The following is a 27,769-nucleotide window of genomic DNA, read 5'->3' on the forward strand; positions in this document are numbered from 1 at the left end:
CACACACACACACACACACACACACACACACACACACACACACACACACACACACACACACACAGGAGAAGCTGAGAGAACAGGATGGTGGTTCAGATGTCATGATCACTGAAGAAAGGAGCAGACGATTACAGGCTGGGCCTCTGCAGTTTGAAGTGGAATATATGTTCACTGTGAACGGTCTGGATTCGGACAAATGCAACAGAGGAGATGTTCTTTGAGCACTCGCTGCTTCTAATCAAACATTTTAACATCCAGCATGAGTCGCGGCTTACAAGGACAGCTCAGCATTCCTTTCCCTCCCCTCCTTTTAACACCTTATCTCAACCTCTCACTCTAAAATAAGATGCACTCACACCATGTCACATGGCACCAGCCGTCAGCCCACAGCTCCTCAAATGCTTCCCCCGGACTTTAAAAGCTTGAAAGTGTGTTCACACTGTTCTGCGTTGTTTTGTGGCAGATGAGCAGTTTAATTGGCATCCCTAAGCCTCGGCGAACGCTTATTGACACTTTTTAGGAAATGAGGGGCAGCTCTGCAGTCACACCCTGAATTATTTGCTGTTAAATAGAGTTATTGAAATGGTTTAACCTCCACCCAAACTACAGTCCTCGTTCCAATGATCCCGGTTGACGAAGGGGAAAACATCTTGAAAAGCTCTATTTGTTGGTTCTTCAGATGCCCTTGAGCTCCACCCTCCGCCCCCCCAGGCAGTGCTATAACCCTCCAGGCTTGTTTTGATGTGGTGATCTGACTGTTGAACACAGGTGCTGCCGGCTGCTGCCATCAGCTCTCCCTGTAAGCTGCCATAACCCGGGACAGGTGGCAGCTATTATGACTGCATCAGAGGTAGCAGACTGGCACCATCGTCAGCCCAGCGCCTGTTCTGCCGGTTCCCAGTCCGCCACCAATGACCGATTACGCCGACCCGCTTCGGCACCGTGTTCACCTTAAACCCAAGATCGCTTTCTCAAAGGCGTTGCTTTGGATCCTTCTTCCCAGGTCCCCATTCTTCCCGTGTTTTTCTTTTTTCTTTTTCCACTTTTCCTGCGCCTTTCATTTTCTCCAAGGCGGATCAAAGAGAGGAGTTCTGTGGAGGCGTATGGAACCAGACTCAGTGTCAACAAGTAGCTTTCTCTCCTTCACTGCTGTTTAGTGTGCTGTTCAGAAAGACCCCTGTACTTCTGCTAAATGCTACAGTCAGAGTACTCACTAGGAACCAGTGCACCTCCTTAAATCTATTGATGTTGATGTTCTTTCTAATGTCTCCTTCTAATTCCTCTCTTTGTCCGCCTTTCCACCATCTGTCCCATCTTTCTAACACTGGGCGCTGGGCCAGAGGTGCTAAACCGCGTCTTAACCTGTTGTCTGAGCCTCGACTCATCCTTTATTCATCCCCATTAAAGTAGCATGAGAGTTGTTCTCCGCCTGTAGCCGCTGCTTCACTCTCCATCAGAGAGACAAACGACCATAGCGTGAGTGTACCTACCTATGAATGATGGCTGTGCATGAATGAAACATGCACGGCGGGTCTCTCCTGATACCTGTGAGCCCAGTTTGTGACACGACAGAATATGGTGATGCTATAGGATGGCACACATGACAAAGTATTGTCTGATTTTTGAAATCTTTTATTTATCCTAATGTTTTTCTTAGCTCTGTGGGGAGCAGAGAGAATTTAAAGCACTCTGCATTCAGCCCAGATCCATTTTCTGATAGGTCTGATTGTTGTCTTGTTTATTAAATTTGGCTGTTTTAAATTAGCATAAAATCCAGTAAAGACCTTAAAATCTTCATGTGAGGAAGCTTGAAGTCATCTTGAAATATTTATACCTGCAAAACAGCAGCACAAAAGGTGCACGTACATAGCGGTGCCACTAAGCTGGCAGCATGCCTAACCCCCACCTATACAGGCCCCAAGGTTCTCTTATATATTGTTTCATGTAGAGCGCACACAATATCAGCATCTCCCACCTTTAGAGAAGTGTGGTTTAGGGAGAAAAAAACAAGAATAAAGGCAGAGATAAAGCGAGGCGATGGGAGGAGAGGAGGGAGATAAAGGTTACGAATGAAGATGAAAATGGAGAAAAGTGCTGGGCCAGCGACTCCAACGGGGAGACAGACAGGAGGGAGCATTTCTGCCCTGCTGGTGAAATTTTAAGGGTGCGGGATTGTTTGTGTATGTGTGTGTGTTGGAGATAAACTGAACATCAGCATATCCTGTTGACTGTCATCCTACGACCTGCACTTTCTTTTTTTAATGCTTGCCAGATCGTACAGGCTGCATCTCAATCATACACCTAATTCCCACAGTTTAGTTGGATTCCACCTGTTCTGAGGTCATGCCAGTGAGGTATGTTCAGCATAGGTAGGCGGGAGGGAGGAGGCGGGCAAGCACCTGAGCGCATAATCCAGCCAGTTAGGTTTTCAAGGAGCCATTTAAAGTGAGCGCAGGTATTAAAGAGAGTCGGATGAAGAGGTCAGGATTTTCCTTTAATCCTCACACTGCTGCTGGCAAAGGAGAACGATGAGGGCAGAGAGGCAGCAAACTGCACGGCTGTAACTGAGTGATGTGAGAGGGGCGAGGCTGGCACTGGGCCACGGCTACACTGGAATAACAGTGGATGCTGGTGCTATAGATTATGAGTACATACATATGTAAACCCGACTGGTGGGTGTAGTAAAAACAGGCTAACATCAGAGGGTTTCACCAGCATCCCATTGTTTTATGGAGACCTCTCTCATTCTTATTAATGAAAAGCTATTGTGTATACAAGTCCAGATCCGACCCCTAAACACACACACCGACACACGCACACGCTTCCTGTCTTAATCACCAGCACCGTGGATAAGGGGCATTACAGTAAAGTAGCAGGTGCCTGTCCATCTCAGCAGTGCACGGGCTGATTTGATGGTAATCTATAATCTGTAAGGCTTTGATGCCACCGCCATCCTTATCAGCCAGGTTTTGTTTGGCCAGGCTAGAAGCTCCAGCTTTAACAGGATGACAGTGCTGTACACTTAACCTCTGGTGGTTTGCAGTGCAGCTCTTTTTTTTTTAGTTTTTGTTTATGCATGAATGGATTGATGGTTTTTATGGGGTCTGTATCTGAGCACAGGCACTTCATTACACAAGTGTATGTGATACAAAAATGCAGCCTTCTAAACTTAAACTATGTATGAGGTTAAACTACATGATGTGAGCCCAGAGCTCTAAACACTCTTGTTTTCTCGTAGCTCTGACGGTCAGTAAGGGAGGATATCTCTGATATACAGGGATATACGGTGCTGTGAAAAGGGCACTGTTCTATTTAAGTGATGTCTTGATTCAGCAGGTCTGGCAGTAATCAGACCTGGATGTGGCTGGTGAAACTGAAATGTCATTAATCACAACTAATTCATGATTTAACAAGAGGAGACAGTTACCATTTCACATAGGGTCAGGTAGGCTTGGATGCGTTTTTTCCCTGAATAAAGGAAATGATCATTTAAAAACTGTCTTTTGTATTGAATCCAGTTATCTCAGAATTAAAAAGTGTTTGATGATCTGAAACATTTAAGTGTGAAAAATGTGCAAAACAGTAAATAATCAGGAATGGGGCAAACATCACATCTCTGTGATACTCTCTTCGTTTGTGATGAGCAACTAATCAGAAGAAAGTTGGCGTAAAGGGAGGAGCTTGTTTTAGATGAAGGGCTTCAGCAAGGCCAGTTGTTTGGTTTCAAACCACGAATGATCCAGAGCTACTCTAACAGAGTCTAATAAAAGTACTGAGTCGGAAAAGAGTAGAATAAGTTCCCCTCCAGACTACACAAGGTTTTTTTTCTCTGCGTCACTCTGAACTCGTCTGTTCGAGACATTTTTGATATATTTATCCATATTTGTTGTTAGATTCTCGTTGTTACTATGTGCAGCAACCAGCGGAAAATGCAGCAGACAGTGGAGCTGCTGGCGGTGACATGTACGGCTCACATGGCGCCAACTACTTTTATTGGACAATAATGGGAGGCTGCCATGGATGACTTAGAGGGACGCACCCGCAGCCTTCCATACGGAGGTTTTTTTTTCTTTATTTAAACACCAGCAGTGCAGAAATGTGGAAGGTGTTTTGCTGTGTGATGCGTGATGTATTTGGCCTCTGAGACTTTATGCAGTGACAACTGTGCCTGGCTGCGGCTGTTGAAATGATGAAGTGTGTTTGTGCCCGATGGTGGAAGATCCTTAAAATGTGCATTAGAGGGGAAACACTGGAGCACGTGCAGTGTTCGTACAGTATCACACACTGTGCTTTTGCTTACTTTGTTGTTAGAACGGTGGATCCCCTTGTTAAACATGATAGAAGTTTCAGCATATGTTTAAGCAATCCCTGTGAGCAGAGAGGTTTAATGAAGGAGGAGATGGGGTGCTTGAGGAATACTAAATAGAAATTTACAGGGTTCCCTGATGGCAGAGGTGGTGGTTCTCCCACCCCTACTGCTGAAGAGCAAATCTAAAGTTCTTGCACTGTAGCAGGGATTTAGCATTTGTATGGTGCCCTCGTGGGTCAAGTAGAGGAGATCTCGTTGGAATAAAGCTGTCGTGACTTATTTATGCGCAGAGTTTTTTCTTGTTTTTTTTTTTTTTTTAAATCAGCTTTGGTCATTCAACACATGCAGTCATTACGTCCCTGTGACCACTGAAATTACAGTTTTGACCCTCTCTTTAGATAGGGGCCCAAAGTACAGAGAGCCAAAAGGCTCATGCTTCAGATTGCTCTAAATGCTTAGTTTCCAGCTGTTGTTTTCCTGCTCTCTGGTCTGTATAAAAGGAATGGATATTCCTAATATGGTCATCTCAGTAGTTAGCTTTAAATGGAGATTGCTTTAAAAGTGGAGAAGCTAATCAGACGGCGTTGCTGCATCTCACTGCAGTGGCAAATGAAAAGATAGAACTGCTAATGATCAGAATTAAATGAGCTCACCCTAATAACAAGCTTCTGCTGTATGTTCAGACTTGTGGTTTATGCATTCCTTCTGTACGATAAGGCTCCTGCTGAAGAAGTCGCCTGATTACATGGACTTTGATAGAGTAAGACCTCTAATGGACTGTTAGGTTATCAGATTAACCTAAGCACACATGACCACAGCATAACTGCACATTTTCACCGTACCTGTGTTACCTTACCTTTTACACCAATGCTAATTTATTTATCCATTAACTTTCAGTGCTGTGAATGTGATGCAAACTGCAGGCCATGTTACCACACGGGCTAAACTGGGCTAATTAGTCAGTCTCACCTGCTATTTGTGCGAGTCACGCGCTGTCTGGTGTAATTCACAGCCAGACTAGTTTCCTCTGAAAGTGTAGTCACCATCCTGTCTCCTCTGGCAGGTACTGGAAGTGTCGTGTCAGCTCTGTGTTAGCTTCAGCTTCCTCCTACTCCTTAGATAAAACTTCCCGTTTGCATGCAGGGTCTCAGAAGGAGGGAAAACTGTGGAAACACAACACAATTTGTCTGCAGCAGAGGTGTTAGAATGTGTGTATGGTTAGTTATGTAGTGATAAATGAAAATTTTGGGTACTTATGAACAGAAAGACACCAATACTTCTCTTCCAGGAGTGTTTTTTTCTCTCTCTCTGCGCTCTTCTACTTTCACCCTCCCTCTCTTTGTCGATGTCCAGTTGGAGCACCTGGGAGGAAGCAGCTGTAGGTGGTGATTACAGTTCAGAGACTCCAAAATAACCTCTCCTCCTCCCTGCCTGCTCTCTCTCTCTCCATTCTCTCCTTCTCAGCCGCCTTCTCCCGGCCTCCTTGCTCTGAATCAGCCCATCGTGCAGATAACAAAGGGAAGTACTGCAAAAATTGAGAAAGACAAAAGAAAAAGAGCACGAATGCTCTAAATTGCCTCCTTCTCTGCTATTTGTGTGTGTTTAAATAAAGTGACTAATACACACCACTTGGCTCATCAGTATGGGGAGCAGTGTGCTCAGCTTACACGGATGAACACGGGATGAATAATGTTAGGTGAACATTGCTGCGTATGACCACCCCTCTCTCCACCCATCTCCTGTGTGTGTGTGTGCGTTTGCATGTGTTTACTGTGCTAAAGCTCCCATCAATCACACGCCCAGGACCTTTCAGCAAGCCACACATGCACACACACACTAAGACACCAACACACACACGGCACTGCTGCAGAGTTTATTAAAAGCAAGAGTGTTATCACTGATCTGGCAACACCTGTACACACACGCACACAAATTATATTTATATACACACGAAAGGGTGACAAAATAAAAAAAATAACACTAAATACCTTTCTAATATGCTGGCAACACATTTCAGAACAGCTTCAGTGAGAGCTGCCTAATGATGTGCAGAGACCAAACGTTAAGTTTTGCCTCGCATATCTCATGCAAATACAGTAACTGACATGTTTTTAGACCATTTGGCAACCCAGAAATCCTGACGCCTAACAGCCAACGAGAGCAGATTTTACCACGAAATCCGGTGGTCTTGCTCCAAACTCTTTTACTGAATCTGTTTAACCCCTTAGCAGTCCTATTAGTCCCCTAAACCATCCAATGTCCCGTGGGCGGTACGTCCGACTGCTAACAGTTTAACGGTGAAGCTGAATCGTACGCCTCCATCAGGAGCCTTGCAGAATCTCTGCATCGAGTGAATTTCTCAGCTTGTTTGTGTCTTGTATTGCTTGGTATTGCTTAGCATTTGGTATGAACATGTTCAAAATCTCCAGACTGAGATCTGTTGACTGCAGAGACAGTAACAGATGACTCAGATGACTTGAGTTCAGCCCAGAAACCACCAGATCCCCATAGTATTGCTCAAATGTTCACCTTACTGCTTTAATTATTTCACAACCAACAGGACAAGGAACAGTCATGCTGGTGGGGTGACAAGAAGAGCTAGTGCTTGGACAGAGCCGTCTTTCTTTCCTCTTCCTCTCGGCGACAAAGTCAAATCACAGCGGTCAAACAGGAAGGCCGGTGTTCAGGGTCACACACTGCCCGATGGAATTCCCCCTGACCGGCAGGGAGAAACGTGGCTCTGTTTGACCCTGTTCAGTCACCGTGCTGTCAGAGACACAAAAAGCAGGATCCTCTTCTTGCTCTTTGGTGTTTTTCTCCCAGTATCATCTCAGCTCTCGCAGAATCCAAATCAAGTGTAGGCCGGGATGACTTGTTTAATAAAAACAGGTCAGGAAATGTGTCAGCAGCCAGTTGCTGTAAGTAATGCTGCTGGTTAGCTATAGGGTTAGTTTGGGGAAAGTTGGCTCGAAAAGGGGACTTAACAACATCATCTTTCCTGATGCAGGTTTTCCCCCCTAGGACCATCAGATAGGGTCTCTCAAGTGTTTCTACTTGAGAGTACTTAACAAGAAAAAGAAAAGAGAGAACATTTCCCTGGCTGTTTCCCTGCTAAATTACTTCACATTATAGGTGACTTCACATGGAATAGTCCCGAGAGTCCAGTCCAATGATTGCAGTGTACTTGGGTAATCAGGGTCCCACCCTGTTGGCTGCAGCATGCAAAGAAACCCTGGTCTGGCCTCACGGAGCAGAAACGAGCATCTGAACAGAGCAGGAAAGAACATGACTAAGCTGAATGAAGGACAAGACAGCTGCATGTGACTCGCACAGAGTGACTGCATTGTTTGGTTGGCAGTCGCATTAGTCGCACTTTTCGAATTCATTCCACACGTGTTCCCCTTCCTCAAAAGCAACGGTTCATTTTTCTCCTGTTTACAAAGCTGGAGGAAACAAAGCAGGGCGTAATGGCAGGAGTACACAGAAGCTGTGTTTGACTCGCTGGAGGCCCGTTAGCATAGATGGCAGAGAGGAGTGAGAGATTTGCCCATATCGATTACCCCAGCCACACCGTCGATACTCCCCTCCAAATTCTGACACGGGGAACTAATGGCCTCCCCGGGCCGGTGGCACCCAGACACACGCCCATGCGCCTGAGAACGTAATGGACAAAAGAGGGCCCGTCGATACATCACTGCATGATGAACCTGCGCTTGCCTGCTGCCTCAGCCATTTCACTATAGAGCGCCACATCCAGAGGGTGCATTAACAGTGACGCTGCTCACTCGGCCTGCCATTTTTCATCTGTCCGCCCCTGTTCTACTCATCATAGCTTATGTATTAGTTACACAAAGTACAGCTGAAGGGAGTGAGTGTTGAGCAGCCCTGTGGAATAATGTGACCCCACTCCACATACACGGTTTCGTTGAGGTCTTGCATCATGTACACGTTCCTTCTCGCCTGGTTTAACAAGACAGCTTTTTGTAGCTGTCCATCCAACAGGCCGTCTGTAGTCCACCCTTGTGTTCATCTAACAGCAGGGTAATGGTGTGAGTGCTACTGCTTGACTGCTCTTCAGCTCTGTTCGCCCCAGGGGCTGGTGTTGTAGGGGGGGACTAACCCTTCCTGATCACAGAGGGAAAGGCCATTTTGCCTGGGGAGAAAGGAAAGGACAGTGGTGAAGGGAGTGGGGGTTGTTAGCGGAGGAGTGAGGTGACAAAAGAGCGTTTGTGGATGCAAGTTTATGTCGTTAACCCCTTTCTCTCTGCGCTTCACGCGAATAAGAAGAAACCACTGTGACAACTGCGTGGTGGCCTCGGGCGATGTGTTTGATTGCGCGCCGTGTGTGTCGGGGGTTGTGCAGGACGTTTGGCCTCTGGAGTCTTGTGACAGAGATGACATTCTGGAAACAGGAGAGTAGTTAGCTGCTGTTGAAATGCTACACAGAGGAGAGTTTTCATAAAAAAGGAAGAGCTCGCACAGCGCTTCTGAGTGTTAGCGTCGCTATTAGTGAAGCTACAGTAGGTTGTCAACACGGATCTGGACCGAGTCCTCGCTGAGGTGTGTCGACCTGCTGATCGCCATAAATGGGGAACTTGCAAGTGTTGTAAAACTAGATGCAACCAATGAGCAAAAGGGAACTTCTGGGTTATTTCTGCACTTCCACCTGTCCGTGAATGTGTGTACAAATGTGTGCAAATGTGTCTGTGTGTGTTGCCTATTGCCCTGCAGCCTGTCCCCTCGATGAGACATCTGTCAGGCAGAGCCGCAGCGTCAACACCTGACCTTTACCGAGGCACTTGTGCACCAACCAAATGTTGTCCCTTGCCCTCGCTCTTTTGGGTTAACCCTCTTTCGTACTGCCACTCCCTGGTTGTCTTGATTTCATTTGTTAATTAATATTATTATTCACATAATTTTCCTCCTTCATGCCTTCTTCTTGCAGCCCTCTGTTTCCTCTCTCTGTTTTTCATGCCAGTCTGTCAGACAGTTTGTGTCACTCCCTCCCCGGGGCAGCCATCAGTTCAGTTGAGCATCATATGTGACAGCCCAGCTTTGTCTTTTTAAGCCATTAGCAGTTCCTGTCCTCCCACTTTGCCACCATTCCCCTCTGTTTACCTCTTCTGCCCTCTTTCTGTTGCACATCTCTTGCTGCCGACTGGCCTTCTCAGTATTAATCTACATTGTAAGCCAGAGTGAAGAATTGAACAGTGTAAACGTGACAGCGCTGATGGCTGAATGTTCATTCGTGTTTAATGAACTGAAGTTAGCAGTGATGAGGCTGTGCAGTAAGGTACGCTTACAGGTAAGCAAGATTTAATGAGGTTTTTTCACATGGAGACTTGTTTGACCACACTCCTCCCTCTTTCCCTCCCTCCATTCTTCCCTCCCTCTTCAGAGGCCAGTGTAATTCTCCGTGCTCTGCACTCCCCCACAGTAAACTGTCAAGCCTAATACAGGCAGGAATGTCCAGTCACCTGCTCCTAAAATGCAACAGCCCTGTGCTACACTAACCTAATATAGGCCTGCACTACACAACCAGGTTGGATAACATCATCCCTGCTCATTGCATATATTTAAACACACACCTCAGTGTGCTTCAGCCAAGCTGTTAGGCCACAGTCTTGCAGTTGCAAAAAAAATCCCCCCTCCCCTCCAAAAAGGAGGTTTTGGCGTTCTCCCAAAGGGAAATAAGAAGTTTGTAGGAAAAATTCACTCAAATATAAATTCTATTTTTGCTTAGATGGAAAGAAATATTCAGAGTGTAAGTAGCAAGTAAGATAATATATGCCTTAAATATATGCAAACTAGTCCTGCGTAGTTTCCACAGTCGGGAAACGAAAAAAATACCTTGCACACCCAATGGCTCAGCTGATACACGTCTACAGATCCAGCTGGCTACACTCACATGGCGTGTTCACAATTGCTTTATCTCTGCAAGCTGCATTGCAACCCATCTCTACCCCAGTGTGCTATCTGTTTTTACTGATGCCTGCTCTCTTTAAGACTGGGGGTCTTGCTTCTCTCTTCCCCATTCAAATTTCCATATTCAATTCAATTCAATTCTATTCTATTCTATTTTATTTATATAGCCCCAAATCACAACAAAAGTCGCCTCAAGGCGCTTCATAGATAAAGAGAAAAACCCAACAATCATATGACCCCCTATAAGCAAGCACTTTGGCAACAGTGGGAAGGAAAAACTCCCTTTTAACAGGAAGAAACCTCAGACAGAACCAGGCTCAGGGAGGGGCGGGGCCATCTGCTGCGACTGGATGGGGTGAGAGAAGGAAAACAGGATAAAAGACATGCTGTGGAAGAGAACCAGAGATAATAACAAGTGTGATTGAACGCAGAGAGGTCTATTAACACATAGTGAGTGAGAAAGGTGACTGGAAAGGAAAAACTCAATGCATCATGGGAATCCGCCGGCAGCCTACGTCTATTGCAGCATAACTAAGGGAGGATTCAGGGTCACCTGGTCCAGCCCTAACTATATGCTTTAGCAAAAAGGAAAGTTTGAAGCCTAATCTTGAAAGTAGAGATAGTGTCTGTCTCCCGAATCAAAACTGGAAGCTGGTTCCACAGAAGAGGGGCCTGAAAACTGAAGGCTCTGCCTCCCATTCTACTTTTAAATACTCTAGGAACAACAAGTAGGCCTGCAGAGCGAGAGCGAAGTGCTCTAATAGGGTGATATGGTACTACAAGGTCACTAAGATAAGATGGGGCCTGATTATTTAAGACCTTGTATGTGAGGAGCAGGATTTTGAATTCAATTCTGGATTCAAACATGTTCAGTCAGTTTTTAAGTAAGAACAGTTGAGTTTCTGGCATTTAGATGTAATTCTCCCACTTGTTGATGACAAATAAATAGTCCAGTTTGCACACATCCCACTTAAATTTCACTTGTGTTTGCTCAAACGGCATTTGCTGACCCGGCCGCGCTACTGCCGTTAATGCTGAAGTGGCTGGAGAAAAAGGAAACAAGCCATGTAATGAAGTTTGATGCTCCTGATGTAGCTGACTACATTTAAACAGGCTGAATACCTTCAGGCAGCCGCTCTAATAATATCCTCACAGAGCCTCCACTCCAAATGTCAAGCCCAGACATACAAATTGGCAAAATGAAAGGAGAAGAACACCAATATAGTGCTGTGCAGCTTTCCAAACTCATCAGTCTGTACATGCAGCCTGAATGGAGTCTGACAGCAGAGGTGACGGGGACGTTTCATTCTGCCTGCGACGACCAAATGAGATTTGACGAAGGCTAACGCAACATTAGCCCAGGTTTGTGCTCAGTCGTCTGCCGCTTAAAGTTAGAGTGGCTGTTAACAGAAGGAAAACAACTGTTTACCCAGGTGTGCGCTAAAGGTTTTCTGTGCTGGCTAAATATTTGTGTTGCTCTTTTTGGTGCAGTGTTTTTTCATGTGTGTGTGTGTGGGGGGGGGTTTTCAGTGCAGTCAGAAGTGAGGAGTAATAAAATTGCATCACTCAGGTAAAATAGTTTTGTTGGCCTGGTGGTTGAAAAAGGGAGGAAGAAAGAAAAAACAGTGACGGATCAACCGTGAAGAGGTAAAAGAGAACAGAAGGAAGGTGGTTGCTGGAAGCGTGACTGCAGGTTTTACCAGAATCTACAGCAGATGTTTCCTCTCCTCACCTCCGTGTTCCCCCCCTGCACCACCTCACACTTACCCAACTCCTACATCACTGCCTCCCTGTCACCTGCCTGTGCTGTGGATGGCTGGACCGGTTGCGGGAGTTTGCATTTTCTCACCACAGACCTGCTGAGTGTTTGAGAACAGGCCTCTTCACTGATGGACAGAGGGAGGCTTTAGAGATACTGGAAGTGGGTAGCAAAGCAGGAGGTTTACTTCTCCTTTTTTTTTTAAATAATTTAGTTTCTTTTTTGGGGGGGGGGCATCTGTGTTATGTAAATGTATCAGTTACATTCTTTTCTCTCACAGTCACTCGTAATTATTAAAATCCTTCAATAAACAAGGCAGATTTTTTAACTGCTACATTCAGAACACACATTCTCTCAATTAGGTGTACAAGTGTTATTACCTTGGATGGGGCCTTCTCACCTCCAATATAAACATGAGCTGGAGGACTAGTGTAAACTTGGTGGCAGGGCATGCTGTGGATTGTGTGTGTGTGTGTGGTGTGAAGACACCCTCTGGTTCCTACCAGCCCACCTGGCCTTATTTAGAAGAGCTAAGAGGAGCCAGAAGCAGCAACTCACTGTGGACACCCAGTGCAGTGAATGTGTGTGGTTCATCATTAGCCCTGCAGAGAAACACCATCACCGGCCGCTCTGGTTCGTACCTTTACCAGCCTCCGACTCAGTGCGCGTACACTTATCTGGGGAGTTATTAGGACTAACTCTGAATAATAAAAACATATGACCTAACAAGCAAGGCCCCCTTTTTTTGCTTTACTTTACACTCATTAACACCCACCTTTACACCTCCAAGTATCATCATGCAGATTAAGAGAACAATAGCCTCCATTAGGTTTAGTGTTATCATGGAAAGTGCTCATCAGATGGGAGATGAGTGACCCGCAGAGGCTCATTAGCTCACGTGCTAAAACCTTGATCAGTGTCATTAGGAAGACAAAAGCCCATTGTCTTCCAGCTCACCTCTAAAGTGATTCCAGTGAAGCGCTCTGCTCCACAAGTTGTTGGAGTGCTTTGACAGATGCTGCAGTCTCATATGTGTTAATGAACGGGAATATTTTTCATTTCTAGCAGTCGTAGCAAGTAAATACAGAACTGCGTTAAAAGTGACTAATTCTCAGGACTGCTATTCTTAACTTTGGCCCGTACTAGTGCTTCTGGTTTTTTGGCCTTCCCAGCCTTGCTTGGAACGGTGAGTAAGAGTCATTTGGGGAGTTTTTGGAGCTGCATGTTGTGCTGCATCTGTGGAGGAACAAGCCAGTCGCAAACTTGCTGGGAAAAACAGTCTTCTGAGACTTAAACGTCCTCTACAGCTAACTAAGTGGCGCGAAGGGATTCTGTTTTGTGTTATTCACAGTTATATCTCTCAAACCAAGCAGTTCAGGTCAGCCTCTGTCGACCTGCAGCCTGTGAGCAAGCTTACCATAAAAATCCCCATTTCTTTTGTTTTGTTATCGCCACTTGAGTTGACCTTCCTGACTCTGTGGGAGGATGGCTGTTGTTTTAACAAAACCAGCAGCGTTTACCTCAGCACTGAATGAGGCGCCTCACCTTGAGACGGCATTCTTGAGGTTTTGAATGGCACGGCTTTGTTTTACTTTGGTTCGAGCTGGGGTTTTTTTGTAGTGGTTGCCTTCCCTGAGAAAATGGCATTGCAGAGCCACAAGGGCAGACTCAGTGACGGCAGAGCCTGTCCTCTTTGAGGATGCCTGTGGTAGCTTCACCGCTGCCTGCCTGGCCCTGAGCTCCAAATGAGATAAGTGGCGTACCTCAATGAGGGAGCCTGTACTAAAGCTAAATATAGAGATAGAAGAGAGGTAGAAGGGCAGACAAAGAGTTGCCGGTGCTCGCTGTGAGTCAATCTGTCTAATCGTGAGCAGAACTACAGCAGACCTCACAATATGTGTCAGTCAGTTGACTGAAATTAGCAGCAGCCAGAGAACACACCCTTTGATCTGTCTCTTTAAGAGACAAACTCTGAGAAAAGTGTTTTGGTTGGACATTCCAGACATAGCTCCTACACATTCTAGTACACGAGGCTGTCAGTCAGCAGCGATGAGTTATAGGTTCCTTACGGATATCCTCGTAGTTAATGAATGTTTGTTCAAAGACTGTCTGTGTCACTGTGTCCAAATCCAAAGCTCACTTTTTAAGCCAGTCACTCACACCTTCAGGGCCCTAGAGCACAGAGATAGCAACCTCCCAACAAGGCTGAGCTGAGATAGTGCCATTCCTTTCTGACACACCTCAGTGTGGCAGAGCATAAACTGCACCAAGCACTCCTCCCTCTTGTTCATCAATCAGGCCAGGTTTAAATAGCGAGAGCTTAGAATAAGAGCTGGTGTGTTTACACAATTACAGGACACTAAGTACTCGTGCAGGACCAACAAAAGTGAACCTGCATTCGGGGACACATGGCACTCAGTGTTCCGTGCCGCTGAAAGATCAGTGACAACACGTCTGCCAAGGTGATCGCCGGACCTGTTTTGGGAGTAACCCACCCAGTCATCGGTTCTTTGCCAGTAATTGATACAGCCTGGCAGGTGTCATAACAAGACAGGCCCCTCTCTCTCTCCGGCAGGCTTATTTAAGTGTGGCTGACACAGACTGGCTGGCACTGTCTTTCAAAAGACTCTGGGAACTTTGCAAATGGGGAAGGAGGGTGGCGAGTGATGGCGAGGGTGGAGAAACTCGAGCAACTGTGGCTTTAGTCTTTTACTAAAGCATTCAACGACAGCATGCATCTGTAGCGTGTTAAAGAGAGGTTTTTGCAGGAGACGCGAGGTACCATGGAGTGCTGTGATCCACACGGAGGAGTTCTGGTGCATCTTCAGGCCTAAGCCACACTTAAAGGCTGTTATTTTCTCAGGTGTTCCACACATTGAAACCTAGAATAAGCATAGTTGAAGAAGTAAAGCTCCTCACCTCCTCCACCTACCGGCACTTTTTCTCTCTCAGATGCGTAGGAGTCATCCTCCTGTTGTGTGCTAGCATGCTAGCGCTAATGAAGCCAGCTGTCCAAACGCTCAGCCTGGTCAGCCAGAAGGGACCGCAGCCTTTGTTGATGCTAGGTGTTACATCTCCTGTTGGAACACACACTTTTGTTTCAACACCGCCAACCATTTGGCACAGGAAGGGCCCTGTCTGTTCAACTCTTCTATCACACAGACACACACGGGCACCCGCAATCCACTACTTCTATCTCTCACCCCATTTGCTGTACTTTGCTGCTTTTATTGTCCTGCTCGCTGCCACCTCCCCATCTGCACACGCCAGCACATTGATTTTCTCTCTACAGCTTTATAGTTGATCATTTTCTTTTGACACTGCCTGGCGGAGCGCGTTGGCTTTGTAATCGCTGACCTCAGCTCCACACCTGAGTGGCTGTGGCCCCACAGCCTCTCAGACTCATCCCAAAGCAGCTTCTGTTTCACAATGAAGTGCTGCACCCTGAGCGGACAATCCCCGGCTGGGTCGCTCTTACAGCAGAGAGAGAGTTTGGCATTGTTAGGCAGACAAGCAAGAAGAACCGATGCAGAGCAGTTCATACATAGCAACGCGACATCAAGCTAATTAATTATAGCTTTATTTGAATGCGATCCCAGCTTTGTGGCTTCAATTGTTCTTGCCTGTCAAGGTCTTTAAATAGATTGCAGGATGTATCCTGGATAGCGGAGCCAAAGGATGTGCAACACCCTGCCGAATGTATCTCTTGAGTGTGGCGCTCACATCACGATAAAGAAAAAGAGAACCTACTCTTTTTCTCAGAGAAAGAGGAAAGAGGTTGTGAGTGAAATAGTTCTCCTGATGAACCCCGATTGGATTTCACAGCTGCGGCACAGCAGCGATGACCCCGCGCAACGACTCGCAGAATAACAGCTCCTCTCCCTCCTCAACCGCCTTTCATCCCTCGCCGCCCCCCTCGGCCTTTTGCACAGTTACTGAGTGAATACGAACCAGTTGTAAATGACCCGCACGACGCAAAAGACAGAAGGAGAGCGACCTCGCTGAAACAATTCTCATTGATTGAACCAGAGGCTCACGATTCTCCCAGATACGCCTCCTCCTGACAAATTTGCAGCCACTTCAGAAAGAGGTGGGCGAGTGGGGATGGGGAGAGTGAAGGGAAAAAACTGTTCAGGTGCTTTGTACTCAGTGCATATTCTGTGAGTGAATGCAGGTGGTGTGTGCGTGTGATAGAGCGCGTTGTGTGATGTGAGATAAAGTAGCCGGAGAGCTAGTTTGAGCGCCGCAGCCCGGGCCCTCTGCTGACGCGGCTGCTCTCGCTGGAGAATTGATTTGGCCTCCGAGAGGATCTGTAGCTCTCTCTGTGGAACAGAGGGATGGAGGAGGAGGGGAGGGGAGGAATGGACGGAGAGTGGGTGGAAGTAGCACAGGTGGAATTGAGAGATGGTGGAAATGAAAAGAAGACACGGGAGCACACAGCCAGCGCTCGCATACACACACACACACACACACACACAAATGTGAAACAGACAGTCGGTCAGGAAAATTTACTCCCCGTAATAACCCTCTCTGTAGGCTGGCTGTCTCGATGTCTCCTGGCTCCTTCAGCCCGAGCAGGTCACACCGACTCCCACACAGCACACACACCACTTCAGCACGAAATCTAATGATCTCACACACTGCTTTAGTGTGCCTGTGCGTGTGTGCAAGTGTGAATGTTCTCTGTTCCTCTGCTGCACGGAGCCTGTTGTTCAGAAGTTTGTCTTCACCGTTGGATTCAGATCGCTCACATTTTACTGCACCGAGCATCAAAAATGTCTCCGGCATTATTTTTAACGGCCCCTCGTTCACTCCGTGTGGTTTTATTCTCTCTGGCTTTAACAACCCCCCCCCCCTCCCCCTCGGTAGGGGTCATTTTAAGTTTCATCTAATCTATTTAGCCTGGGTTATTGGGTTGGGTTTATTTAACTGGTGCTCCCACTCCCTGCCCCCTCCTCCTCCTGCTCCTCCTTCAGCCATTCCCTTTAATAGTTTTGACATTTAAATGACATAGTACATATATTTAACCTCGCTGGCTCCTTGCACACTCAGCGCTCGTAAACACAACGCACATACAGCGCACCTCTTATTACCTTAATCAAAAAAATACAAATGCCAAATGTGTGCAGCTTCTAGGATTGTTGTGGATAAATTTTTTTTGGTTTTAGGAGTCACTTAGGAGCACATAATGGAAGTTTTAAGACTGTGACAGCCACAAAAAACTCACAACAAATCACAACAACCGAAGGTCTCTTCACGTTCATCCTTTCACAGTGTAAACCGCTGCTCTCCGTCGCTTTTTGAAGCCTCGCTGCTCACTCGGTGAACAGCTGGAGACGGAGCTGCTCAGCGTACAGTCCACAGATTAGTGTTTTAGGAAAAATCCGCCTATGACAAGTGATACTGCTGTGGGTTTGGATCCCAAAGTTAGCCGTTCAATTACCAAACATTTATCTCCAATTATCTCCGTACCGCTCCAGCAGCTTCTCAAAAACATGCACCCCAGTCATTCTGATGTCTTCCCTTGTTTCTTCTTTTCCAGTCACTAACTACAATAATGTGGTGGAAGCCGGCTCAGACTCGGACGACGAGGACAAGCTGCACATCGTGGAGGAGGAAGGCAGCCTGGCGGACGGGGCCGACTGCGAAAGCACCCTGCCAGAAGATGAGCACCCCAGGGAGCACTGCTGGGACCGAGGTGAGGATGCGCAGTGTGTTGTCAGTTGTTGTGAAGCAGGCCTACCAGCTATCTTGGCCTCTTTCTGAAACACAGTTGATGTTTTTGCACCAGGAAAAAGCTCCAAACGAGTGCTCGCGTAATCTGATTTTCTGCTTTGAGATTCAAACGTAACATGATTTAGTATTTGCTACACCTGTCTGTAGACAAATGCTGCTTTGTTCAGTATCTGAAGATGAACAACTATCAGAACATTTATATTTTTATCATTTCTCCTCTGACTGGCGTTCGTGCCACACTTATTTCTGAAAAAGCTTCTTGTTTTTTGGGGGTTGTTTATGCATTTGCTGTTGTTTTAACCTCAGCAAATGGACCGTAGGCTAAGTTAAGAAAGGCCTCGCTGACATCTGCACACAGTTAAGTACCAGGCTTTGTCTCATTGTGAAACAGAGTGTGAGGAAACAGGTACTACATCCAGCTATGGCAGGAAGCATGATATTAAACAAAGACAATGCCAACAGAGGGAGAGACCTTCAAGCAGAAAAAAATAACCTTGTGGCCCACCGAGTCAGTGGAATGCTTTATGGCACTGGTGGGCATTGGCGGGGCCTCCGTGAACTTCTTTTTACCTCAAAGCACGCGGAAGTGACATCAGAGGCAGCTCACCGCCACAGGAAGGGGCTGACGTCACAGCACTCCCCCCTCCTACCCACACTAAACAACAATTGCAGGTGCTGAAGGACGTTGGTGTTTCAACCTGGGCTCAAGGCCTCTGTGCTGCTGACCTCACACTGAATGCGCACATAAATCTGTATTCGTACTTGTGGCGCTGTGAGCTTCAGGCTTGTGCCAAGAACTGAAGGTAATGAGATATTCAGCATTTTAGCCTGTTGTGCTACTTGGTCGTTTTGGGCTGTGATGTGTGAAACAGAAAGGAGGCTTCAGTTTAGCCAGAGCTCAGGTTAGCAGAGTGAAAATGTCCAGTAACATATCACTGCAGTGATTTTTTAATGTATTTTAATTCCTTTGCAGTGAGCAGCCTTCAGTTTTTTTGTCGCACAGTCACACCACAGACCTGTGCACGCCGCAGCCACCTATTCACCAGACGATGCTGTCATTCTCATCACTGCTCTCCAGCTGTAGCTCCTCGCATCAGGGGAAAGTTGGAGGAAGAATAATGTCATTGGTCTTGGCTCGGGCTTGTGAACATTAAACACTTCAAAAGCATGAGTTACACTGAAACAGCTCAGTGAGCTGGCCGCGCTCCACAGTTATGCCTGATCAGGCATATTTTCTTTTGCCTTCAGTCATGTACAAGCACACACGCTCTGTCTAGCCCACATCTCATACATCAAGCAGCATCTTAGCTGTCGCCCTGGATCGCACTGATGAAACACGGGAAAGCCGCAGTCCTTTAAACAAACCCTTGCTCTCGGCCCTTCATCTCTCCTGCACTCCTGAGAACAGAGTATCTGGTGCAAGCCTTGAAAAAGTGACCACCACCCACTAGTCTTCTCCTCAGCAGAGCCCGGTTTGCTTCAAATTAAAGCCTTGACACCCATTCTCCAGAGACTGCTGTGCTCCAAACTGGAAAAAAAATGTTGTTTTTCTGCACCGTCCCTACTTTCCTTTTTTTACCTCCTCATCCATTCCCTCACCATTTCTGTCCTTGGGAATCATTCCTCTTGATTATACGGTATCATGGGTCGCCCTGCTCGCTGTCATTACTCATTCACTCCTAAATGATTGTGGAGCAGCGCAGTATTGTTGCAGTAAACTGCAGTCTGCTGTCCTCTAAGGACAGGCTGACTAAGTCTTGAGGAGGGAAAGGTAAAGAGAGCGGTGACCTGGGAGGGCCTCTGCTTTACATTTAATGACTCGAGGAGTGTGATTACATCTCAGAGAATAGGTAGGCTGGAGCTGGAGAGCTTTGATATGGCGAGGCTGCAGTGAAAGGCTGGGGAAACACAGTCTTCCCTGTTTCCTCACTGTTAGCTTAATATGCAGAGACAATATTTGATGCTTGCTGAAACTCCATTTTGTGGTTCTCTGTGGCTTCATGGACGCACATCAACACCTACAGTGCGTTCCTGTGTGCCTCACATCATGTGATGTTAAAACTGAGCCACGGGAAAGGAAGAAACCCCCGAGGGTTGGAAGGATTGCTCAGTAGAGACTCAGAGCACAAATGTTTGATATCACTAAGCCAAGGATAAGTAAATCATTGTGGACTTGGAAATACCTCACATCCCTTCTCCTGCTGACAGGAGATAAAGTGGAACATCTTTTCTAACGAGTGCCTGTGTGAATCCCGATTGCTGATACGCATCGCCCAGCCGAGATAGAATCGGCAGACGGGTCTGGACGCACGACCACAGGAAGCAGCAGGGGCAAAGGTTGCCCAGGGCAGGAAATGCATCATGGGACAGCATTGTATCTTGTTGCAGAGATGTGGGCAGAGAAGGGAGCGAGGGAAAGAGAAGAGGAGAGAGTGGGTGGTCTGGTGATTTTGTTCTAAGATGTGCTGTAGTTGGGTTACACCGTGCAATAAATAGTTTTTTAGACAGGAGCTGCAACAGAACATCCTGCTACAACCTCACGGGGGCCGAGTTTCTGCAGCTGTTTTGTAACTCGCTTGTGCAGCGGTGCATTCACATCCCTGTGTCAGCAACATAAATGGCCTATGTGTGATGTTTCATAGCAGGGGAGCAGCCTGATAACACGGAGCCGCCTCGGCAAAGCCCGCGAACCCTTCTGGCCGGGCTCTGTACCTAGCAAAGAGCCGAGAGAAACACGTCATACCTTTCCAACACGCACCCCCAACTGGGACTCTACTTCACACACACGCTTAACATTTTGGTAGCCTAAAGGTGTGTTTGGATGTTGCCTTTAAGCGTGAGATGGGAGCTAAACCCAGCTTGCTGTAGCAAAGTGCTGATCTGCTGTCGGATCATCAGTTTGCCACATGTGACACATGTTCTGCACGTCAGCATAACTTTAAAATATGAAGCTTTCACTTCCAACCGACTCTCGTGTCTGCCAGTTAAACGCAGCTCACCAAGCAGCAGATGTCCATGGAAGCTGCTTTCTGGGCTAATTTTGCTCAGCCCGTCATGACCTTTATCGAGCCCTGAAATAGTGAAATGAATAAAATCTGCCCATCAGATCTGTTCCATATTTAACCAGTGATGGGTTTAGATCCCATTAGCTCCAGTAGAGAAATTAAAATATTACCACCCACCCAAAAAAAGTGTTGGTGAGATAAGTTTAAAACATGAAATGTAGGAGAGGTATATTTTTAAATCATTGAAAAGCTTGTCTAAAAATGAGCTTCCTTTTCTGTAACTTCACAGTGTGGAGTTAGATCACATGTGTTATGTTTTTTTAAAAACAGGCCTGTCTCCATGTCTGGATTGGCCAGTATGTATCGTGGGAGATAAAATAATTGATTGATCTTCCTGTAGCAAGACACGTCTTGCTCAGAACTGGATACTTGGCCACTTTTAACCAGGCTGATTTCATACTGTGAATATATGGCAAGTACAGTGTATGTACTTGAGGCGTGTCTGCTACTTACTCACAGTTGTTCCTCTGTTATTTATTCGTGCTGTGCTTTCTCTTGTTGGACTTTGCGGAAGTGTGAATGTGACTGCTGATGATTTGTGTGTCTCTCTGGGTTAGCTGTGTGATAAACTGGTCCACCTGGTTAGGATCAACTGCGGTGACGCTCACTGGATTTAAGCAGTGAAGGATGGGATTCAACTCTGTGACCAAATTTAGATGGAAAAGGATCTCTTCCCTCTCTGTCTTTTCACCTTTAACTTTTTCAACTAATCTGAATGTGGTTCAGATGTGTGGCAGAGTTGTCTTTTGAATGGCTTTTTGCTGAGTGGGAGGTGGTTAATTCAGCTTACCTCTGCTACGGTCGTTTTTTTTTTAACTCATCAGAGCAAATGCTAGATATTGATTTTCTCATCTAACCCTTAGCCAGAAAGCCATTTCCCAAAATGCCAAATGATTTCTTCTGCTATGAAAAATGAGGTAAACATGTCTACGGGGTGTTACTGTTGCTGCTGAGGTCATGGGAGAAAAGCTGAGTGATATTCAGGGGGTTTTCAGCCCCCTAGTGTGGGCTGAGAATTCCTCGATTAGACTTTCTCAGCACCTGCTGCTGGCTTGTGCTTTCACACACACACACGTTCATCAACAGACCGCCTCGTTCTCCATATTATCTCCCACGGGCTCATTCCAGGATGGGAGGTTTTCTTCAAACGGTCTTTAATAACCATAGCAACAAATGAGCGCCCTCATATTGTTTCACAGCTTTGTTAAGGTGCGCCAGAGGAAGCCGGAGTGAGGCTGTGCGTAAGAGCGCTGGTATTCACTGTGCGTCGGCGAGTCATGAAGTGCTACACCTGTTCCCGTCTCTGAGGAGAAAACAGCTGGCCCCGTCGTTCAGCACGCTCACAATTCACAAAACACAATCCTCAAATCTGCACTAAGCAGGGGGAGAGCTTAAATCGAGCCATAAAACATCTGCCTGGTAAACACCAGCGCAGTAGGCTAACTTTGCTTTTAGCTCATAGCTCACTATTCCAATTATTCTCTGTAATGACACACACAGGCACGCTAACATATCCATAATATCCATTGAGGAATAATGCTTGTGTTTAATAGCTGACATGCTATACCTGGTTCCGGCAGCCACTCCAGGAAGCGCTGCGAGAGCAGAGATAGAAAGAAGGAAGGAAGCTTTCATGCATCCCCAAGTCTGTCCTCAGGTTACACTTCCTATAACCGCAGCTTGGTAATTAGTGCTCGTTACTAGCTAGTCGGGCTCACGTGATGTGGAGAAGGAAGGCGCTCGGCTTCCACATACAGCACCTCATTTGCTGGGATATTAAGCACAGTCTAAAGGCCAAGCCTCTTCAGAGAACACAGTGTTTGTGCGTCCATGTGTGTGTGTGTGTGTTTGTGTGTGCTGGGTCTCGTGAAATGTCTGTCTGCTGCAATGCATTAGGACAAGATTCATCACCTAATTATCAGTCCAGTCTCTACAAGTGCCTTACCTAACATAGGGAACAGAGGCTGTCCATTCACTTCTAACAAAGAGCATGGTGTTCATACAGTAGCCTCTGGCCTTTGATGTTAATTAGTTTCTCATCCTATTGTGAAGTGTAGCATTCAGGATGTTGTGTTTTCCCCCTCAACGCCGCACGCCTCGTTCTGGGCTTGTGGGATTCAGTTCAGTCATGACACTCTTTTTGACACCATGGATTATTGCATCTCATATACAAAGGTTAAGGTTTCATGTGTGCAGCGTGCATCAATAGAAAAAAAGGTGTCAAAATAACGAGGTAATCAATAACATTTCTGCAGTTGAGGCTGTAATCACTCTATGTTTGTCCTCTCGCAGTGAAGGAGGATTGTGTTTCGGATGGCGAGGATGATGTGAGCACAGACGCCCTCGTAGAGGAGATGCTCCAGCAGGGAGACACAGCCGTCATCTACCCAGAAGCCCCGGACGACGAGCCTCAGCGCCAGGGCACTCCCGATACCGGCATCCACGACGAGAATGGTACAGGGCATTGCTCGCTCTAAAACACACTTTTCATCTTAGATCTCAAAGCCTCTGAGCTCTCAAAGCTACAGCAACCCACCCAGTAATTACTCGCCCCAGGGGGGCGGGGGGGAAACAGCTCTACCTGCTCGCTGTATCACCTCTGGTGTTAACTCCACCCCATTAGCGCCACTTTCCGACATCATTACACACACTGCTATTTGTTAAGTGCAGCACACTGGGGCCTTTATGACTCCCGGGCTTTTGGCTTTTACCTGCTACCACTGAGAGGAAAAAAAGAAAAAGGGAGGTGAGAGGGAGGGAGGGAGGGAGGGATAGTGAGAGGAGGAGGAAAAAGCAACACCTGAGTAAATTTGTCACGTCTGTGCGAGCTCTGACTCACAGCTACCTGAGCGATAATGTGTGTGCATTCCCATCTCGAGGCCCTCACCTGTCCCGCAGGGGAAACTTAATACATCACCTGTTAACAAAGTAATGTTTTACCTGTGTGGGAGCTGGCCAACTGAGACCCTGTGTTAACCAGATTGGATCCAGACGGGAGGCTGTTGTTTACCACGCTCACTTTTCTCCGCGTGCGTGGGCGTTTTTTGAAATGCTTCAAATGCGCAACAGGACATCGGATCATGAGATATGAAGGGAGTGAAAGCTGCAAGTGCTTCTGAAATGCAAATGAAGTCTCAAAATGTGGTCGTATACATATGTTTTATTTACAAAGACAGGCAGGCATTTGGATAGATGATTAATCATCCATTTGGGTACCTGTGTCCTGTTTACCTGTGGGGGAGGATCCCTCAGGGATTGGTTAAATAGCACAGGAGTCGCACTGTGGCAGGCCACGTGTAACATCAGGAGTTTTTAACCCCTTCTTCTTTCCCCTGCTCACTCTCTGCCCTTCTTTTCCACTAGGAACTCCGGATTCATTCTCTCAGCTGCTCACCTGTCCGTACTGTGCACGGGGCTACAAGCGCTACAGCTCTCTGAAGGAGCACATCAAGTACAGGCACGAGAAGACGGAGGAAAGCTTCAGCTGCCCCGAGTGCAACTACAGCTTCGCCTACCGCGCCCAGCTGGAGAGGCACATGACGGTCCACAAGAGTGCACGAGATCAGGTAGAAACTGACTTCTGACAATTTCTTTTTCACAGAACGATTAGAGATGATTTGTTCCAGTAGCACACCTGCTTGCACAACGCTGTAGCGATTGTTCAAATCGACCCTGCTTATCTTAGCTTAGTTTCCTTAGCAGCTTCCAAACAGGATGAATAAACAAGAACTTTTGCCCTCCATTGATTAATGACATGAATTAGTCGCAGTTCAAAGGTTGCGTTTCCACTGTATATCTCACTGCCTCACCCCTCTCCCGACAGAGACACATCACACAGTCGGGAGGCAATCGTAAATTCAAGTGCACTGAATGTGGCAAAGCATTTAAATACAAGCACCATCTGAAGGAGCACCTACGCATTCACAGCGGTGAGTGGACAACCCCTGTCTCCATGGCAGCGTATTGTGTATGCGTGTGTGTGTTTGTGGATGGGCGTGTGCTTGGACGTGAGCGGGGCGGGCGTACGCCTCGCGAGCCTCTGTTGGCCGCAGATGTTTGAGTCTCCTCTGAAGCAATATTTATGTTTTATTTCTGTTTCAGCCAATTCCCCATATTTAGATATCCTTCATCATGTTTCAGTCCATTGTGTGCTCTTCCTTAATGTGCAATAATTGTGTTTCTTTTGGCATTATGGGACAGCAATTAGAGAAGGGCATTTCCCACTGGTGCTATTACATCAGCGTTTAAGCATCATTGAAATGCATTAGAGCTTTTTCCTGTCGTGCTGCTCATAGCCTAGCTTGCTCATTTAGCTTCATTCACTAATGGAAATTTGTTTCTCCTGCCCCCAACCGCCCTTTTCTTTCTCTCCCTTGTACACCTTGTGGTTTTATCCAGGAGAGAAACCCTATGAGTGCTCCAACTGCAAGAAGCGCTTCTCCCACTCGGGCTCATATAGCTCCCACATCAGCAGTAAGAAGTGCATCAGCGTCATCTCAGTTAACGGCAGATCGCGCCTAGGAAACGCCAAAACCCAGAGCCAGGGTCAGTCGCCAGGACTTTCAACACCACCCTCGGTCCTCCGCACTCAGATTAGGGAGAAGCTGGAGCACAGCAAGCCCCTGCAGGAGCAGCTGCCGCTAAACCAGATCAAGACAGAACCTGTAGACTACGAGTACAAGCCAACAGTGATATCGTCCCCGACTGTGACTGCCATGAATGGCGGCGTTTTCGGCGGAGGAGCTGCAGCTCCTCTGCAGGGCACAGTGCAAGCTGTGGTCCTACCCACTGTGGGGCTGGTATCGCCCATCAGCATCAATCTGGCAGACCTGCAGAATGCGCTCAAAGTGGCGGTGGATGGTAATGTCATCCGTCAGGTGCTAGAAAACAATGCCAAAGGCCAGGTGAACTCGGGGCTAACCACTGGAACGCTTCACACCCCACAACAGCAACTCATCTCAGCCATCAGTCTGCCAATAGTGGGTCAGGATGGAAATGCAAAAATCATTATCAACTACAATTTGGACCCCAACCAGGGTCAGCTAACAGCCCATAATCTAAAGAAAGAGCCAGAGCCTATGTCACCAGCTCAAACCACCACCAACACGTTCAAGTCCCAGAAACTCCCAGAAGATCTGACTATCAGAGGCAACAGGGCCAATGAGACAAAAGAAAAAGAGGAGAAGACCACTAAGACTTGTCTCCTGTGTGACAACTGTCCCGGTGGGCTGGATGCACTCCACGCCCTAAAGCACTGCAAGAAGGATTGTCTCAAACTGAATGGCGCAGGCCTGGATAGGTCCGATTCTACTGTTGCTGCCCTGCTGTCAGACGGAGGTCTCTGCAGCCAGCCCAAGAACCTCCTGTCACTGCTCAAGGCCTACTTTGCCTTAAACGCAGAGCCCACCAAGGACGAGCTGGCCAAGATCTCTGACTCGGTCAGCCTCCCGGTCTCTGTGGTAAAGAAGTGGTTTGAAAAAATGCAGGAGGGTCAGATATCTCTGGGTGCCCCAACACCTCCCTCAGAGGAAGAGGACACTTGTGAATCTAACAGCGTGGTGTCTCTGGTCCCAGGGAAGGACAAAGCCACTATAATTCCTCCTGTGACCCAGGACAGCCCAACAGAAGCTACCCCAGCAGAGATCAACGGCGCTCACAGCTCGCCGGCCTCCCCTTCGCCACTAAATCTGACAGCCGGAGGTCCTGGCCCAGCGAAGAAAACCCAGAGCACCGAGGGACCCCTAGACCTATCGCTGCCGAAGCCAGCCAGAGATGAAGCAGAGAGAGCGGCCAATAAAACCTGCCTTTACCCCTCCCCTTCCTCTGGCTCCGCCAACATGGACGAACCCCTAAACTTAACTTGCACAAAGAAAGAGGCATTGCCACTCTCAGCCATGGGCACCTGCCCCACCGCACTGTACGCCAGCCAGCCAAGTGCCAAATCTCTTGACATCGTCACCACAATGCAATGCCTAAGAGCACTAGCCACCAACAACAAACAGACTATCTTGATCCCCCAGCTGGCTTACACCTATACCACTACAGCAAACAGCCCCGCAGGGACCGAAACGCACGAAACCATCCACCTCAATGGAGTCAAGGTGTGCACCATTTATGTCCCCTCATTTTATTAGCAGCAGAGCTGATACAATGATGCTACTCGTATTTGCACACTAAATATGAAGCTAGCTAGCCATCAGCTAGCTTATGTAAATATGTAAAACAAAGGTTCTGACTCATCGCTAATAGGACACACTAATTAACTGTTACCTTTTATTTACGTGCCAAAGGAGACAGAAAGGGTTATGTTACCTTTTGATAGAGCCAGGCCAGCTGTCACGCCCCTTTCAAGGCTTTATGGTACTCTAAGCTAAGAGGCTAGTGGTAGCTTCACATTTTCCCATCTCTTAATCGTTTAATCGCTAGCTTAAAAAGCTAAACTATTACACCCATTTCCAGCTCTTTGTTTTTATTCACAGAGCAGTTTTGCATGATTTACAGTTCAGAATAATCCCGGTGCCACTCCTTTATTCAGCAGAATAGCTCCCTTTAAGCATATTTTTCATAATTAACACTTTAATTCTAATGCTTACAAAAGAGCTTAATTAGTTTCCCGAGTTATCAGAAAATATGTTTGCCTTCAATTATGTGAGTTATATAAAGGATTGAGGGTTTAATCCATGAACAACTTTGAGAATCAAGTGCATCGGAATCAAGTTGGCTTTTATCTTTTTCGGAGCAATCAGTCAAAACATTCAATCCATGTACGGGCTTGTTGTTCAGAACCACCATCACATGATAGTCTGAAACCATCCAAAATCAAATCAATAAGTCATATATAGAAATGTCAAAATTGGGCTCTTTGTAAAAATGATAGCCCTTAATAGTTCTTCATTGTGCAGACATCTAATGGGCCTCTAATGATGGATGTAGATGCCTGGGTGTGTGAGTGATCTTCCTGGGCTGTCACCCAGA

At 46.9% G+C, this 27,769-nt stretch overlaps 1 protein-coding gene across 2 annotated transcripts in view; it reads left to right on the forward strand.

Moving 5' to 3' along the window:
- Positions 1 to 27,769, forward strand: part of zeb1b (zinc finger E-box binding homeobox 1b) — a 49,154-nt gene that overhangs the window by 16,335 nt on the left and 5,050 nt on the right. For both annotated transcript variants that reach the window (XM_005918481.2, XM_005918480.2), the window contains exons 2-6: positions 17,536 to 17,691; positions 23,087 to 23,248; positions 24,158 to 24,360; positions 24,618 to 24,723; positions 25,193 to 26,895. In XM_005918481.2, coding sequence (XP_005918543.1) covers positions 17,536 to 17,691; positions 23,087 to 23,248; positions 24,158 to 24,360; positions 24,618 to 24,723; positions 25,193 to 26,895 — 2,330 coding nt within the window. The remainder of the gene's footprint in view (positions 1 to 17,535; positions 17,692 to 23,086; positions 23,249 to 24,157; positions 24,361 to 24,617; positions 24,724 to 25,192; positions 26,896 to 27,769) is intronic.

Source organism: Haplochromis burtoni, unplaced genomic scaffold, assembly GCF_018398535.1.
Source record: "Haplochromis burtoni strain Fernald_Lab_line unplaced genomic scaffold, NCSU_Asbu1 Contig_30, whole genome shotgun sequence".
Taxonomy (NCBI): Eukaryota; Metazoa; Chordata; class Actinopteri; order Cichliformes; family Cichlidae; genus Haplochromis; species Haplochromis burtoni.